We start from the raw sequence: 18,971 nt of genomic DNA, 5'->3' as shown, positions 1-18,971 counted from the left end.
ACCTCAATTGCCAATGCAGGGAAGTGACTCTTATTTCAGTCACATGGGGTTCTTCCTATGCCTTAGGGGACATCATAATTAATTAATTATTAATTATTATTATTATTATTATAGAAAGAAAAAGAAAAAGTTAAAATACCTCAACAGAACAAAAACAATGATTGCTTCAGTTGCAATCTCTTCCATATGTCTCTCTGTGGAGACCTTTCAACAGAAGTTATATCTTTGAATGTGGGTCCACCTCTGGCAGGGACTCTCTCTTCAAGAGAAGTTAAAATCAAAGTCTATTCCCAAAAATCAGTAGAGCCCTCTGTCTAGTGAATCATAAATAATAAACTTTATAGATGGGTAAAAAACTTTCAGAAAGCCTTTGACAAAGTCCCTCACCAAAGGCTCTTAAGCAAAGTAAGGGATAAGAGGGAAGATCCTCTCATTGATTAGTAACCGGTTAAAAGATAGGAAACAAAAGAGTAGAAAAATGGTCAGTTTCAGAATGGATAGCGCTAAATAGCGGGGTCCCCCAAGGATCAGTTCTGGAACTAGTACTGTTCAACATATTCATAAATGATCTGGAAAAAGGGTTAAACAGCAAGGTAGCAAAGTTTGTATGATACAAAATTATTCCTGATAGTTAAGTCCAAAACTGTCCGTGAAGAGTTACAAAGATATCTGTGACATAAATGGGCACAATCCAGACTAAAAGGGGGCTGCGTCACCCCTCCCCTACAACCTTGGATGCCTTACAATGCCTCACTCTAGTGGTTCCCACCTGGGCCACTCACAGCCTTCAAGCATGCAAGCCACACTCTGACTGTCTATGTGTAACTGCACCTTGCTAGCTACACCCTGGCTCTCACCAGCCTTGGTTGTCCTGTAGGGTGACCCAACACGCCCCTAGTCCCAGATTTTCCCCAGAAACGTATATCCCTGTACTGCCCACCCCTCTCCTGGACAGTACAAATACAGTAATTCTGTTATTCCTTTAAGGGAATAATATGCCAATTCATTACCTTAATCAGTCAGACACTTCAACACACTGGATTAGATCAAACAGTAAAACAAGTTTATTAAACTACAAAGAGATTTTAAGTGAGTAAGTAATGAGGCACAAAAGTCATCAATGGTTACAAGAAAAATCAAGGTAAGATGCGTACTAGTATCTACTTAAGGATTTTAGGCTAGGTTTACACTACAGAGTTAAGTCAACTTGAGTTACATCAGGGGGTAGCCATGTTAGTCTGTATCTACAAAAACAACAAGGAGTCTGGTGGCACCTTAAAGACTAACAGATTAGTTAGTCTTTAAGGTGCCACCAGACTCCTTGTTGTTTTGGGGTTACATCAATGATCATAAACTGCTGTAACTATTTCGCTTGTGCATGTTCACACAACATTCCTTGTTTTCGGTGGTACACATCCACAGTTGGTGCTCTAGCTTCAACAGAGAGAGCAAGGCACCTTGGGTAGCTATCCCAGTGTGCAACTTGCTATCTTCTACAGCTAGGAGTTCTGGGAATGGATAGCAGTGCATCATAGGAGTGACCTTCTGACTACATTTTGCCCCTTTTTCCAACTACCCCTGTAAACCGCGCGTCCGCCATCTCTGCCTGAAAGCATGGATCCTGACAGTCTCATGATGAGTGTTACAAACACAACATGGTTGATCCTACAGTATTTCATGAGCTACAAATCTGAAAATGATACTGTGGTGCCTGCACTGCTGTGGGCCATAGAAAGAAAGAATTCAAGATAGATGATGGCATTCATCGGGCAGCTGCATATGGTGGACCGTTGGTATTGGGCTTAGGAAACAAGCACTGATTTGTTGAATCGCATTGTGATGCAGGTATGGGATGATGAGCAATGGCTGCAGAACTTTCAGATGTGCAAAGCCACCTTCCTGGAACTGTGTGCAGAGCTTGCCCCTGCATTGTAGCACAAGCACACCAAAATGAGAGCTGCCCTCATGCTGGAAAAGCAAGTGGCTATCACTGTGTGAAAGCTGTCAACTCCATACTGCTACCGGTCAGTCATTCATCAGTTTGGAGTTGGGAAGTCCACTGAGAGGGTGGCGGTGATGCAAGTGTGCAGGGCCATTAATCACCTCTTGCTACAAAGGACAGTGACTTTGGGCAATGTGCAGGAAATAACAGATGGCTTTGCAACAATGGGACTCCCTGTGATGGAGCAATAGATGGCATGCAAATTCCAATTTTGGCTCCAGACCATCTTGCGATGGAGTACATCAACGGAAAGGGCTACTTCTATATGGTACTGGAGACGCTGGTGGATCACTGGGGTCAATTCACTGACCTCAACATGGGATAGTCAGGGAAGGTGCAGGATACACCCATCTTCAGGAACACTGGCCGTATAGAAAGCTGCAAGCAGGGACTTTCTTTTCAGACCAGAAGATTCCAATAGGGCATGTGGAAATGACCAAAGTGATTGATCCTGGGAGACCCAGCCTACCCCTTACTCCCATGGCTCATGAAGTCTTACCCCAGAATCCTTGACAGCAGCAAGGAGTGCTTCAACAGGCTCAGCCAGTGCAGAATGACCACTGAATGTGCGTTTGGCAGATTAAAGGTCACTGGCACTGCCTTTTTGGCAGGTTAGAGCTCAATGAGGAAAATATTCCCCTGGTCACAGCAATATGCTGTGCTCTGCATAACATTTGTGAAGCTAGGCGGAAAAGTTTCTACAGGGCTGGAGCGTTGAGGTGGATCATCTGGCAGCTGATTTTGAGCAGCCAGATACCAACACTATTAGAGGAGCTCAACAAGGCGGGGGTGGAGCTATTTGAACCAGGTAGGCTTTGAAGCAGCATTTTGACAGCCCCAGTAATGTGTCTTAATATATTCAGTAAGGCATTGTTTACTTGCCACTTTGCCGATTGCCATGGTGTATGGATTTCAGCAGCAACCACCATATGTAGGACATAAATAAAGAATTGTATTTTTAAGACTAAATTTTTATTAAACAGTAAGACAGATTTCCATTTCTTACAAAGGACATGACATTGAGGAGCACTCAAATGAGGCTCTCAGAGCTGTCATTATAAACACGTTCCTAGGGGTGGAGTGCAAGGGGTACTGCGACAGGCCAAAAACATGTGAGGAACGTGTGTGGAATTTGGAAGGGGCATGGAATGCAGTTCTGTATGGGCTGCTGTGGGAGTTGAGCTTGGTTGTGTTCTGACTGCAGTGAAATCAGGGACCTCAGCATCTCTGTTTGGTCCTCCATCTGATTTATCATGCACTCCTACCCCTCTATCATCCATGCCTGCCCAGTCTCCTCTCCTGACTATCAATTCTGAGTTTTTCCATTGATTGTCTCTCTCCATGCTCTGTGCTCACTATCTGTAGTATCAGATGATTGCAGCATTTCTCTAAACATGACCTCCTTACTCCTCCTCCTCCTCATTTGCCTCCTTATCTGACAGAGGTGCTCTGACGGTATGTATGAGGTGGCCTTCAGGGCCACATCTGCAGAAGCAAAAGAAACAATACACAGAGGCAGTATTGTGAGAGCACTCAGTCTTGAATCATAAAAGTTACATATTCCTTTCTCACTTTCCCTTGGCAAGCACACAGCAAGGCAAGAGTCCTAAACATGGTGAGTTGGGCGGAGGGCGGGGGGGAGGAGGGGGGAAGAGGCAAGATGGGACAAAGGGTCTGGGTCAGAAGGGGATCTTTATTAGCACGTAGGGACACTATTCTGAATACTGGCACCATTTTCCACAGGCAGGGGTGATTGAAGCTGATATCTCACAACTGAGGGTAACCAAGGATGCAAGGGTGCATCTCCTGCATGCGTGCAGCTTCAGATCAGTCTGTGCTGCTTTGGTTCCTGCAGAAATAATTGTTGATTGGCACAGCAAAGTTTCCTACAATGGCGGAAGAAACAGCAGCTCTGTCAAGGAACCTTCGGCAGAGGATTGCGGAGTACCTCCAGGAAAGTTTCCCAGAGATCTCCATGGAGGATTCCAGGGACAGCCTGGTGTGCATTAAACTGCGTAGCTGTACCGGGGAATTAGAAGCAGACACAAACAGTCCTAGTGTTAATTTCTATCCCTCATCCCACTTCTACCATGTAAGAAAATAAAGGAGAGCTCCACCTCATGTCACCATGCAGTATAAAATCAAAATGATTACTTACCAGAGCTCCCCTCTCCTGCTTCAGGCATGCTAGAGCCAGAGCGCTGGGATTGGCTAGAGCCCTCCGGAGTCAAAATGAGGCCCTGGCTTGCCATGCCACCGGATGACCCTGTCCCACACCCTCCTCCATTTCCTCTTCCATCACTTCATCCTCAGGGTTGACTCCGCTGGCCACAGCCTCCAGTCCCCCCAAAGCATCCATGAGGCTCTTGGTGATGGAGTAGTGGTCACCACCGAGGATGGCATGCAGCTCCTTGTAAAAGTGGCATGTCTGCAGCACTCCACCAGAGCAACATTTGGCCTCCCTGGCCTTCTGATACACCAGCCTTAGCTCCTTGATCTTAACACACTACTTTGGTGTCCCTTTCCTTGTCCCTTCTGCTCCTGCCATGAGCAATATGCTTGTACATATCAAAGTTCTTGCGGCTGGAGCAGTGCTGCGACTGCACAGCCTCCTCTCCCCACAGACCCAGCAGATCCAACTACTCCTGTGTACTCCAGGTGGGAGTGTGTTTGCTGCAGAAAGCCGCCATGATCAGCTAGGAAGATGCTATGTGAGCTCTCCACACTGAGCAAACAATAAGTGAATTTTCAAAAATACCCGGGGCTTTAAAGGGGGAGGGCACATGCCTGTGTACATGGCTGCAGGGCAGCGGAGTTGAAACTGCTGACCAGAGCGGTGATGATGGGCATTACGGGACACCTCCTAGAGATCACTTATGGAGACATAAGCAAGCACAGTGTCTACACTAACACTTTATCACTCTAACTTCATAAGCTCTATGCCACTCATCAAGGTGGTTTTATTATGTCAGCGTAGCAGGAAAATTAAATTGGCGGGAGGAGCATTGCACTGTGTACACCTCCACTGTTTCATTGACAAAAGCTGACTTTTGTCAACAGAACTGTGTAGTGTAGACAAGGCCTTAGTTGCAAAGCAAACTCTCTCGCCACAAGATCCAGCAGATTACTGACCAAACTTTCAGGTCAGGACCACAATTGCCAACTTTCACGCGGTAAATAAGCACCCTGACTTTCACAATAAGCCAAAAATCAAGCTAATCCCATTTCAAAACAAGGCCAAAACAAGCCAATCCCTAAAAACCTCACCACTCTATGTGACTAGAACCCCCAGGGTGCAGTCTGGGACTGTGGTGGGTCCGCTATGCACCCCTGACTCTCTCCCCCTCCTTGCCCCTGCTTGCTGGGTCCAAAAAGAAGCAACAAGCTACAAGCCAAAAACTAGCCAACAAGTAACTCAAGTCAATTAAGCCAAAAACAAGCCCGATTTCTGCATTTTTAGCATGTCTAGCCAGGACCCCTTCCCCAGAGTCCAATTGCTGTTTCCTTTTGTGTTCTCAGGTGCTGAGAATGAGGTGAGAGAGAGAGAGAGAGAGAGAGAGAGAGAGAGAGAGAGAGAGAGAGGTGCCTTCAGATATTTTTGTCCCTCCTTTTTAATAGTTTCAGTCCCCCTGTTAAAAAAAACATTTCCAGCTGAGACCCAGGAGACAAAGTCTATGTAGAAAGATAGGTCCTGTTTTTTTCCACCTGTTGGAACTTCCTTTATTTTCCCTCCTTCCTTAATATCTCTGTTTACTGCTTAAATGCAAATTAAAGAAAGCACTCATTCCTTCTGTTGTTTAGGACAAACCTGACTTCTGCTTAGGCAGAGCTGTGGCATTTGGAATGTTTGTTATCATCATACAGGGGAATCTTATAAGTCAGGGGTGGCCAAACTGTGGCTCGTGAGCCACATGTGGCTGTTTAAAGGTTAAGGTATGGCTTGCAGTGCCCCCACATTTGCCATTCTCCACCTATCAGACTGGTGGGGGCGGGGGGACAGAGGAGCTTGGGAACTCTGCCTTGCACCAAGGTGGTGGGGTGGAGGCTTCTGCCAAGCGGGGAGGAGGAGTAGTTTTGGGGCTTCAGCCCCACAGGGCATGCCTGCCAGGGCTCAGGGCTTCAGCTAGAGCAGGGCTGAAGCCCCAGCAGGTGCCTCCCGCAGACCTGAAGCCCTGAGCCCCCGCAGGTGTGCCTCAGCTCTCAAAATTCTTAAGATTGTCGTACTCGGCTCTCATGGTCAGCGAGTTTGGCCACCCATTATAACTTCACAAGCAATGTTGTCAGCAGACATGTTACTAGGACAATAATTATAAGTTTTCAAATGATATCTTACAAGGTATACTTTTCACAAAAATTATTAGAATAGTGTGTAGGAAGTGAATACTGGAGTATATTCCATCACAAGATCTTACCAAACTGAGTGACTGGGCAACAAAATGGCAGATGAAATTCAGTGTTGATAAATGCAATGTAATGCAGATTGGAAGACATAATTCCAACTACACATACAAAATGAAGGGGTCTAATTATGTGTTACCACTCAAGAAAAATCTTGGAGTCATTGTGGATAGATCTCTGACAAACCTGCTCAACGTGCAGTGGCATTTTAAAAATAAAACAAAACAAAACACACCTAACAATGTTTAAGCAATGAGGGATTTTAGGCATTTCAAGAGTAAGGCGGCAGCTGAGCAGGGGTCTTGAGGATCTCAGAAGCACCTGAATTTTGAACTTAGGCACCTTAATCTTTTTGGATCTCTGCCTTGGAGGTTTATCCCAAACAAGTAGTTTGGTATCGTATTTCTCTATGTCTCTTCCAAATTACTTATGCATAAGATAATACAGCTTTAGCAACTATTAAACTTCTATTACCAACATGAATTATTCAATTTAACAACACTCTTACATTTGACCCAACTTACCACAAACTTTTAGACTTATATGACTGAAATGGAATTAGATGTTACCTAACGGACTTTTACAAAACATGTTCCTGTGGTTGACAGAACCAAACAGGTTTTCAATTTTGGAAGTAGAATCACAAGTGACTTAATTAGCACAACAGCTTGGGGGGGCGGGGGGGAGACAGGGACAACAACCTTAATTCATATAGCCAAGGGCAGAATCATGCATTCTTGTGCAGCTTACCTTCCACTGCCATATGACAACGTATTAGGTAATAGTACCATCTGCTTAACTACCTGCTCCAGAACTCAACTTATTAAACCTGGAATACACACATACTGATACATAAAAACTATTTTTGCATGCATTTCATATGCTTCTTCTGCACACATTTCTTTGGACTACATCAGTTTTGATCCCCAAGACAGACATGTATGTATATAAGGACTTCTTTTTTTAATACTGCCTCTCTCATAGAAGAAAAATCCATTCATATAATTCAATTTTTTATATGTAACATTCCAAAACATTTTATAAGATTCTTTCATCATCACCTCAAGAAGAAAATCAGTGCTAAATCAGTGCCAACACAATAGTTATATAACAGATAAAGTATTTATAATCAGGGGTCAACTCAGCAGTCAGTAAGGGACTCCTTACTCCAAGGAGATCCAAGTCAAAGGAATGAGTACTCATTCAAGCTAAAAAAGATTCAAAGCAAAACCTGCCTAAAGCACCTATAGAAAAAGAAGCCTAACAGGAAGACCACAGAGACTGGAAAATAATGTGGACAATGGGAGTCGGTTAGAGATTTCATCTGAAGTCAAAGCACACTTTGGAAGCATCCATAACAGAATCACAGCTTTAAGAGCAAAATATGACATCTTAGACGTGTGAATGATAGTTTGTTTTGCAGGGGAAAGCCCCTCTACAGACACACAAAAAGGTAGAGTCTCCACACAGGCATCATAAGAGAACACATGTTTCTAAACAAAGATTATGGGCAACCAAATAAGAGTTAATATTAGATTATCTGAGCTCCTCACAATGCCTGGAGCTACTGTGGTCTTGGAGAGAAGCTGGTTCTGAACTGGATGCAGCAAACAACCCAGATAATTGAAAGCCACAGGAACAAATTCTATACAAAATTGTAAATAAATATATATTGAAGTTCAATATTCTTGTACGCCTTAAGTCCAGAAAAGGGAAGGAAAGTTTAACAGTCAAGGAGTCAGTCCTTGTAGGACAGCCTAAAGCAACTTCAAATCTACATAACAAAAAAGCATAAGGAGCTCCAGTAGGCTGTTTTACAAATAAAGAGAACATCTGACTGCAGCTACAAATGCCATAGATCTTAATGAGACAAAGTGGGTGAGGTAATATCTTTCATTGGACCACCTTCTGTTGGTGACAAAGACAAGCTTACAAAACTTTTCTTCCGGTCAGCAAAAATAAGCTGAAGAAGAGCTCTGTGTAGACCTGAAAGCTTGTATCTGACACCAACAGAAGCTGGTCCAATGAAAGAGATTACCTCACCCACCTTGCCTCTCTAATATCTTGGGACCAAAACAGCTGCAACTACACTGCATAGATCTGAATGATATTTCAACTGAATCAACTAAAAACACATCAAGAAACAACCAGGAGAAATCCCCAAGTAAAGGCATTTTGTCAGATTTATGCTTCAGCTCTCCAGTATTGTGGTGTGTCAAAAGAGCAGACCACATGATATTGTAGAAAATGAATCTAAGTGCATCAGAAAAAACAAACTAGATAGCAGAATAACTCAATGTAACGTTGATTGTTCTGTGTCCCCAAACCCTCTTGCTTCCACTTCAAGAAAAAGTGTTTTTATTGCACTTAAATAAAAAAAAATTGATCCATTCTTTCCTCCAGTACAAGAAGCAAATAAAATAGTAATATTTTCTTTAACGTTCAAGTTTAAAAATCTCTTCAAAATTAGCAAGGAGTACCAAAGGTGAGAGGTGAGTTCACTATACTATAAAGCCTGATGGCCCTAATCTACTTAAAATGCAAGCTGGATGTCTTTTTGTATTAGTCAAGTATAGACTGCCCCAGCACAGAGACCAGTTGGGCTTCAGTGGCATGAGAAACTGGATAGTTGTAAATTATCACAGTCTAATCCATAGTACTTAACTATATATTATATGCAAAGAGATACATTAGAAGAACTGCAGGATTCGGAATGTAGTATAATTAAGGTTGCAAAATCAAATACTCAATAATTAGGAAATGCTAAAATTAAGGTTGCCCAGGCAACCTAATTGTAGAAAAATTTATAACATTATATAACCTAATTACATGATCACATACTATTCCCTCACCCCACAGTATTCCTGCCTCACTCAGTGCACAGGATGAACAGTGCTCTGGGTTTGAGGCAGCTGTTCAATGTATCTATCCTCATCATTCAATTAGTACAGACACCCCCCAGGTTACGCAAACCCGATTTATGCAAATCCGCATTTACGGAAAAAGTTCCATAAACTAGAAATTTATTTATTTATTTATTTATTTTGCGTAACGGTCGGGTATACATTTCTGACTTACACAAAATTCAAGTTACGCAAGGCATTCCAGAACGGAACGCTTGCGTAAGTGGGGAGCGTCTGTAGTCCCTTCTTTATTTACTGCACACCATTCAAAACCTACAATCAATACAGAGTTTTCATTTTCTTATGATCTTATTTACTACTTGGTTCCCCCTATAATATTTTGATTGGGGAAAGAAACCACGGAAAAAAACACATTAGTATGAAAATGGAAGGACATACCTGCTGAGCAATTCCAATCCAGCAGAGAACTTTGGCAAATACTGAACAGCCCTGTAAACATAATAAAATCACCGAAGTTAAAAATGGAAGAGAATAAGGTCATCCAATCCAGCTCCTCGTCAGTGCACGATTATTCACTGCCATCCCCATTTGCTACCATTTTGTATGGTCTAGTTCAAAACATACTAAGCAATCTACTTTACAAGAATATAAAAGAATACAAAACCACTAGATTTCAATGTTAAGCTGATATCCACCTACATTTTCCCTTTTTTGATTATTGCATTATACCCCTCAACACTGCTCTATTCTTGGTGTTCATTAGAAATAGACAGACAATGTACAAGGCAATTTTTTGCAGATGCATTGGCAAGACAGACATCACTTTAAGAGTAGATTATGAAATCATGATTATAATAATGATAACTAGTTCTGCATTAATATATTGACACTAATCATTAAAGCCCAAAGGTTTTGCATTTAATGCACTGTTCATTAAAACTGTGGTTGCTACAAAATTGAAAGAATCTTTGCCAGCCCATAATCTAATATTTCCTATGTTGGTCGGAGCTAATAGGTTATATACATACACACCAATAGGTATTACATGCACAATATAAACATTTGTGTGTGCGCATGGGGAGGGGAATCATGCTAAATTGTACTATGCTTATTCTTGCTCACTTATGCCAAGACACATATCCTACAATGCCCTGGGACAAATTGCTCAGCACATGGCTTAGGCAAATACAAAAATTGTCATGTTATGCTAGATGAATGAATGTTCTGAAACAAAGCTATAATGTGGTACAAGGAAATAATGTAAGGTGTATGAATGCTTTGCATTAAGGAGTATTTTCATGCCCCTCAGTGTTTGGAAGGTAATAATCAAAACAAAAGATGGGAAAGTACAGGGATGCACCAATGACAAAGCTGGCACAAACTGGTTAGTTAAACTTTAAGTGATATGAATAGTGAGTGCTGTGCAGCTTATAAACAGCCATCCTATAAAAAGATGGCTAACTTAAGTGGCATTTGGGAAGCCCATCTTCTGTGTAAGGTGAACTGAACACGCTACAAGACTGCGCTTCCGGGGAAAGACCAATGTGCTTACTCTCTCTTTCCTGTACTGTATTACTTTGTCTTTAGACAATAAAACTGGCTTAGCTTGATTTGATTTCTTGAAGATTTTTAACATTGAACCGCACGTATAGTTAATTACTTGGCTATACCTCTTAGTCAATAACAAGTATAATTTATCAGCAAGAATAAACTTGCTGATAAATTGTAACATGAAAACATTTTAACATGAAAACAATGTTACAATGCTTCTACCACATATTAAATATTAGCAAGACCACACTTTATAAATATATTGTCCTACATCTTGGGCTGTCAAGCGATTAGAAAATTATTTGCGATTAATTGCACTGTTAAACAATAGATTACCATTTTTTAAAAAATATTTTTGGATGTTTTCTACATTTTCAAATATATTCATTTCAATTACAACACAGAATACAAAGCATACAGTGCTCACTTTATATTTATTTTTATTAAAAATATTTGCACTGTAAAAAAACAAAGAAACAGTATTTTCAGTTCACCTAATACAAGTACTGTAGTGCAATCTCTATCATGAAAGTGCAGTATACAAATGTAGTTTTTTTGGTTACATAACTGCACTCAAAAACAAAACAATGTAAAACTTTAGAGCCTACAAGTCCACTCAGTCCTACTTCTTGGTCAGCCAATCGCTAAGACAAACAAATCGCTAAGTTTGTTTACATTAAAGGAGATAATGCTGCCCACTTCTTAATTACAATGTCAGCTGAAAATGAGAACAGGCATTTGCATGGCACTGTTGTAGCTGGCATTTCAAGATATTTACGTGCCAGATGCGCTAAAGATTCATATGCCTCTTCATGCTTCGGCCATCATTCCATAGGACATGTTTCCATGCTGATGCTGCTCGTTTTAAACAAAAAAAAAAAAGTGTTAATTAAATTTGTGACTGAACTCCTTGGGGGAGAATTGTATGTCTCCTGCTGTTTTACCCGCATTCTGCCATATATTTCATTTCAATTACCAATGTGAAATTTCTAAAGATGCTACAGCACTCAAACCAAGATTTCAGAATCTGAAGTGCCTTCCAAAATCTGAGAGGGACGAGGTGGGGAGCATGCTTCCAGAAGTCTTAAAAGAGCAAAACACTGATGTGGAAACTACAGAACCCAAACCACCAAAAAAGAAAATCAACCTTCTGCAGGTAGCATGACTCAGATGATGAAAATGAACATGCATCGGTCCGCAATGCTTTGGATGGTTTTTGAGCAGAATTCGTCATCAGCATGGACGCATGTCCTCTGGAACGGTGGCTGAAGCATGAAGGGACATATGAATTTTTAGCACAGCTGGCATGTAAATAACTTGCGACATCAGCTACAACAGTGCCATGCAAATGCCTGTTCTCACTTTCAGGTGACATTGTAAACAAGAAGCAGGCAGCATTATCTTCTGCAAATGTAAACAAACTTCTCTCAGCGATTGGCTGAACAAAAAGTAGGACTGAGTGGACTTGTAGGCTCTAAAGTTTTACACTGTTTTGTTTTTGAGTGCAGTTATGTAACAAAAAAACTACATTTGTAAACTGCACCTTCATGATAAAAAGATTGCCTAACTCAAGTACTGTAGTGCAAACTGAAAATACTATTTCTTTTGTTTATCATTTTTACAGTGCAAATATTTGTAATCAAAAATAAATATAAAGTGAGCACTGTATACTTTGTATTGTGTGTTATAATTGAAATCAATATATTTGAATTAGCAGAAAAGCATCCAAAAATATTTAATAAATTTCAATTGGTATTTTTATTGTTTAAGAGGGCGATTAATCACGATTAATTTTGTTATTCACTATTAATTTTGAGTTAATCGCGTGAGTTAACTGCAATTCAATCAGCAGCCCTAACTACATCAAGACTTTCCTCACTTCAGACTCCTGAAAGGCCCTTAGAATGGATTGAAACTGCAGTTAACTGTTTGAATGATGGTGTATGTGATGTAAATAATATGACTCAACAGTTGTTTATTAATTAGATTCAAAGATCAAGCTATGTTATGTTTGCTTCAGAACCTGGTCAGTGGAGAGGAAGCAAATATGGTTTAAAGCCACCTTTGTGTTCACCTAGTCTGAGGCTAGAGTACCCTCAAGGCTAAACTAACCCAGTGTTTCCCAAAAACTGGACCCTGACCTCATGTCACAGGAAGAATCTAACAGGCAGCAGTGTGGGAAGCAGAATCTGGGCAGCAGCAGCACGGAGGAAGTGGCCGTAGCCAACGAGCGGTCAATCACCAGCCTGGTAGTGATACGGGCTCAGCAGCAGAAAGAAAGGGGCCAGCTGGGGCTGCAGGAAGGGGCAGGGCTGGGATCGCCAGAACAAGGAAGCTAGGGGGAGCTGAGCACAGCACTTGGACTAAGAAGAAGGCTGGAGAGTGAAAGGGGGAGCGCAGGGTGCTGGAAGGCTAGGAAGGGAGAAGACAGCAGGGGCTGGAGAGCTGAGAAGAGGAGGAACAGAGGGGTAGGATGGCAAGGGGTGGAGGAGGGGTAATGGTGGGTCCCCAAAAAGGCAAAATGCAGATGGTGGGTCACCTTAGTAAAAAGTTTGGGAACCACTGCTCTAACCTATTGCTCGCTGCAACAGCCCTCTAGCATGTTCTGTCAGCGAAGAATCACTAGCGCACAAGGATCTCTGGTGAAACCTCCACAATCTCAATAATTAGAGCCCTATGTTTTTCACAAAGGCAAAACAACATGAAATAAAACAAAAATCAACGTGAAAAAATGAAATAAAATGGAAAGTTTGGCCTGCCCGCCCCATCATGACAGGAGCTATCACCCCACCTTGCCGCCCTCCACCAAAGGGCTCCTGCCCTTACAGGAGGCAGCGCCTGCCACCCCCTACCAAGGGCCATCCAGCCCCCACTTCCCATCAAGGGCCTTCCGCCCCTGATGGGGGGCAGGACCCTACCCTGCCACCACCCCAAGGGCCTCACACCCACCCCCGGGGGGACAGAACCCAACTGCTGCCCTCCCTCAAGGATCTCCCACTAAGACCTGTCACCCCTCCCAAGGGCCTCCCACCCACCCTGGAGGGGGGGGCTATATAAGCAGAGATGGGGAAGAAATTTCTGAAAAATAAAAATAAGAATTTCACAGGGCTCTATCAATAATTCCGTCTCACTTCAACATGGACTCTACAAAGCAGGACTAGAAAAGGATAAAAGAGCCAGTTATGCCATCCAGGCAACCTATGCAATATAGCTATGCAAGGGGACTCATCAGCTGCCCTTTCAAAGCAGCTCTCTGTCCCCCTTGACACACAGGAGCATCACAAACAGGATGGAGGATTCAGACCCTAGACTTCATGAATTTTCACTGTACAGAGTTCATGTAAACATATCAATGATAACAGATCCTACAGAATCAATGGCATTACTTCAATATGCCACCTGCATTAAAACATTATTTGTATTACTATAGCACCTATGAGCAATACATATGCACAGCAGAGTTTGCTAAAATTACTAATTCAGCCTTCTCCCAACAAAATACTTTAGCCTTGGCCTACATTATGGACAACTAATTGGCAAATTTTTAGTTATAAAAGACTGATCTTCCAAAAGTTGTTAACTTCTGAAGTGCAAGAATGCAGTAATCAGTTTAATTTATTTAAAATTGCTCTGGATTTTTGTTTGGGTTTTTTGTTTTACTTTTCTGCAGTTGAATATTGTACACATATGCCATTTATTCATGTTGAAAACAGAATGACATTTTAAAATGCTGACTTCAGAAACATTATAACCAATGCTATTTTCAGCTATGCTACAGAATGGTTTAAGATTTCTCTTCTGAAGTTACCATCCCTTTATCATCAATTTTTTAAAGCAATGAAAGGCACTTATTTCTGTTCTTGTACTTTAAAAACACCTCGTAACATAGGAAGAACGATTGTAGTATTTAAGATTCACATGGAGAAAGATAATAAATTCAAGTGTCAAATGTTTTGGGCACTGATACTGTTTAATTTACTAGATTATAAAGGACAATATAATTTAGTTACAGCAAACATCTTTAAACTGAGTGCTGAGCACCAAAAAATGGCTAATTTTAAAAAGTGGGAACTAGAGAGTTCTATTAAACTATGTGTCTTGGATAATCCTCTTATCAATAGAGCAGCATTTTCTTCATCAAAATTTCAGTATTATGTAAAATACTATGTAAATAGTTTTGCTAAAGTATATTCGCTATGTTTAAACAATGTTTTCATAAATATAAAGCTATATATTTAAGCATACAGAAGTACCTCTGCTTGCTTATTTTTGCTTCTCTTGATTTGTCACCCAAAGTCTTCAACCTATAATTCAAAACAAAAGTATCAGGCCTTTGCTAACGACCACAACAGAAACATAGCTTGACACAGTAGGTGCCTAGGGTGCACCTTAAGGTTTATAAAGGTCAATTTTGCTTTGGTTTATTTTGGAAATGAGAACTGTCTCCCCATTTATTGTATTTTTCAAGACTATAACATGAAGTGATTTTTCCATGGACTGTATTCCTCCTTTTTTCTCTCACGCAGTACTGTACAAACAGCTGCATATGGGATTTTCAATTGCACCTAATATGATTTAGGAGTACAAGTCCCATGTATGCATCTATACTGGGACTCCCGCTCCTGAATCACTTGCATCTTGTCTACACGGGAAAGTTTTATCAGTTATACAGGTATAAAAACCCTGCGTGGAAACTTTTATAGGAAGAAGCGTGACTTTTTTTTTGGTTTAGCTTAAGCCCTTCCCAAGCAACATACGTAAAACCAAAAAACTATTTATTCTGGTATAAGAGTTTCCACAGAGGATCTTATACCAGGATAAAAAATTCTGCACCAGGGCAGGGAGTTTATAGCTGTTTAACTGTATCAATTTATACTTCAGAAGTTACATCATAAAAACTTTCCTATACAGCCATGGTCTTAGATACGTTTGAAAATTCCCACTCCTCCATGCCAACAAAACTTCTTTGGGAAGTTTCCCACCATTACATTACCACTAGTACAACTCCATCATTGTTTTTGGTAGTAAAATCCCTCACGCACTTCCAATGCATGCAAAGCAATACCTTTTATTAACCAAGAAAGCATATAGACCAAAAAGATAGGGCCTTCTCACCCTTAAGAGTACTTTCCAACAATGGTGAAAATTTATAATCCTCTAAATCAGCAGTTCTCAAACTGTGGCTCGGGACCCCAAAGTGGGTCGCAATCCCATTTTAATGGGGTTGCCAAGGCTGGAATTAGACTTACTGGGGTCTGGGGCTGAAGCCCAAGCACTTCAGCCCTGAGTGGTGGGGCTCAGGTTACAGGCCACCTGCCTAGGGCTGAAGCCCTTGGGCTTCTGCTTTGGCCCCCACCCTGGGCGGTGGGGCTTTGGCCCCCCACGGTAGGTGCTGGGACTCAGGCATTCTCAGGCTTCAGTCCCCCATCCTGGGGTCGTATAGTAATTTTTTCTTACTTCTGTTAACATAGCTGTATCTACATGGGGTGTTACCTCAGTGCAGCTATGTCAACAGGTTGGATATTTTTTCAAGTGTAAACCAAGTCTGAGGCTCCTACATCCCACTGACTTTCAGTGAGATTCATTTATCAGATCCCTAAGTGGCTGGACAAGACCACAGGAAGCAACCATAAGTCAGGAACCACTGCAAATAATAATGTTGGGGGGGGGGGCGGGGAAGAGAGAGAGACCTCATTATCTGCTGGTAAGTGGGGTTTTTTCCTGTAAATACAAGGATGTGGGACAAATTAAACTGAAGCTCAGATTTCTACTTTTGGTTTTCCTTTCCCATTCCTAAAGTATGGGTGGAGCCATTCCTTCCTTCCCCGCCTCCTCCCCTCACATGACAGTCACCCCTTCTACAGGCAGAGACGCTAACAAGCTTTTAGCGAACTGTGTAAACTACAGGGCCGCCTATCAAGTCGTTACTTTGGTCCAGGAAGTTTTGCTGGTCAGTTCCTTCAAACCACATTTACTACATGCCGACACGTCTCCATTCCCGTTTCCCCCACTCCCTACAATGTTAACACGACCAAACACCAGTTACCCCGTGCCTGCTCCCACAGCGTCTCCAAAGTCCAACCACTTCTCACCGCCTCCCGTGCCAGTCCATTAGCGCTGCAATCCCCGCGCCCCTGGGCGGAGGTCGGGGGGTCTGAAGGGCCGGGGGCGCCCCAAGTGACACGTCTGTATCAGCTCTCCGGGATGATGCCCCGAAGCACAGCCCGGAGTTAGGGGCGCCGGGGGCCCTTCCCTTGGGTCCTACCGCTCTGCAGGATGCGGCGTTTTCGGAGAGCAGCGGTTCCCAGCCAGAGCCTCCGCAGCTGCCCGGAGGTTTCCAGAGGCTGCAGCCGGTGCCGCAGGGATAGCCCCCTTTCCCCCACACAGCGCTCGGCCCGGGAGCCCGCGGGGGGCTCGGCGACCGCCCCTGGTCACAGCTTGGGCATGGGGCGCTCGCTCCCGCCGGGGTCTGGGCGGGCCCCTAGGAGCAGCGGGGCAGAGACCGGGACACGGGGGGGCTGAAACTTTCGGCTTAGAGCCACTATTCGGAACTCGGCCTGTAACCGCCCCAGGGTGGGAGAGGGGCTGCGACCCTGCCGGGCTGGGCAACGTGCCCCCGACTCCCGCCCGGCTCCCGCAGCCCGACCTCACGCGCCCCCCGAGCACCGCTGTCCCCGGCGGGGACTTGGAAGAACTTTCCCCCCGCGGGGCTCCGCGCGCGGAGGGGCGGGGCGGGGCTACCCACCCCGAGGTGAGGTCCTGCTGCACGCTCAGCAGCCGCTCGCGCAGAGTCTCAAACATCTTCCCCCCGCCTGCCTGCCACCGCGTCTCCTCCGCACGCGCGCTCCTCCTCCCTGCCGCCTCTCACTCACTGCGGCACGAGCGCAGGGCGGGACGGGGGTGGAGCCGCCTACCTCCGCGCGCAGAGGGGGAGGGGAAAAGGCGTCTCTCGCAAGGCCATTGGCGACAGGTACCTCCCCACTCAGGCTTTCATTCCGGCAACAGAGGCCCCGCCCCAGGGCCGTTGATATTCCCTCCCCTTCCGCCTCTATCGCCGTCGCGCAGTGATGTCATGACGTAGGTAAAGAACAGTGATGAGGCTTCTTCCTTTTGCTTTTCCCTGCCGCCGTGTGCGCGCGGTCTCCCTCTCCCGGGCGGGAACTCAAGGCCTCCGCGCCTGCGCAGGGCCCCTCGCGCGGAGCGAAGCGGCTAGATGGACGGGGGCGGTGGGTGGAGCTGTCGTGTTGGTGGCCTGTGATACCCTGGAGGCCGGTGGATGATCTGGTGGTCCCAAGTTCTGGCCTTAGACTCTGTTACTTTAAGGCCCCCTGCAATAGCAGAGAGGGAAAGGGACTGTGTGTCCCACGTTATCACAGCCACGTGAGCCCTTTGAAAGTGCTGGATCTGTGGTAATGCAGTTTTATCTGCCCCCGGTGTTCTCTTCTAGCCTCTGTCATTCAGAATGTGTCTGGTGCTGCCTTGTTGGGAAACAGCTAATTACAGTGCAGCCTGAGGAGACTGCAGTCCTTGCATGTTATGCTCCATCTGGATGCAAGCATGTTGGGACATGTGATCCCCCTCTATTACATTGCTCTTAATGAAGATGGGAATAGGCTGCATTTTAAAGTACCGTGGACCATAAATGGGGTACAAATTGCACTTTGGATGTGTCATTCAAAACAGACATAGGAGCTGGCTGGACTCCTTTTGAAAGAGCAAGAAAAGCAAGAGAAAATGGCAGTGGGGAACTGACAGAAGGTACAACCTGAAACTGGGACTGCTGTGCTGCCTTAACTCTCCAGTCAGGGCTGTCTCTTACAATGCTGTACTTGTGACACGCAGCAAAATCCTCCAGGTGCTGTGATCCCTCAGCCAACAACATGCAGGGACACACCCAGATAAGGTGCATGAATGCATGACAAGCCACTCATGAACTATTCAGAAGGAGAACCCAGCAAATCCCCCCAGCCTTGCACCCTAGAAATGTATCATCTTACACTGCTCAAGACCTTCTCTTGAACAATGTAAATTCATTAATTAGTTCGCCGCTTCGTCAAAGGATAGTGGCCATACATCGGCCTTTGTAATCTGAGTAGATTCACCAAACACTTTAGACAAACTCACTGGTAAGGATAAAACATTCAAATAAGTTTATC

General features: G+C 43.8%; 1 protein-coding gene across 2 annotated transcripts in view; it reads right to left on the bottom strand.

Moving 5' to 3' along the window:
• DTNBP1 (dystrobrevin binding protein 1) overlaps positions 1 to 17,783 on the bottom strand; it is a 168,405-nt gene extending 150,622 nt beyond the window's left edge. Inside the window, exons 1-3 of one of the 2 annotated variants that reach the window (XM_024200753.2) lie at positions 17,561 to 17,783; positions 15,069 to 15,119; positions 9,703 to 9,753 (exon numbers count right to left, since the gene is read on the bottom strand). In XM_024200753.2, the coding sequence (XP_024056521.1) occupies positions 9,703 to 9,753; positions 15,069 to 15,119; positions 17,561 to 17,616 (158 nt within the window). In that variant the 5' untranslated portion in view covers positions 17,617 to 17,783. Of the gene's footprint in view, positions 1 to 9,702; positions 9,754 to 15,068; positions 15,120 to 16,861; positions 16,895 to 17,560 lie in introns of those variants that run through there. The other variant, XM_024200754.2, reaches the window with a different exon arrangement.
• Positions 17,784 to 18,971: the final 1,188 nt, after the last annotated feature.

The sequence above is a fragment of the Terrapene carolina genome, unplaced genomic scaffold (assembly GCF_002925995.2).
Source record: "Terrapene carolina triunguis isolate 2854851 unplaced genomic scaffold, T_m_triunguis-2.0 Scaffold58, whole genome shotgun sequence".
Taxonomy (NCBI): Eukaryota; Metazoa; Chordata; order Testudines; family Emydidae; genus Terrapene; species Terrapene triunguis.
This window is presented reverse-complemented; position numbering and strand designations above follow the sequence as displayed.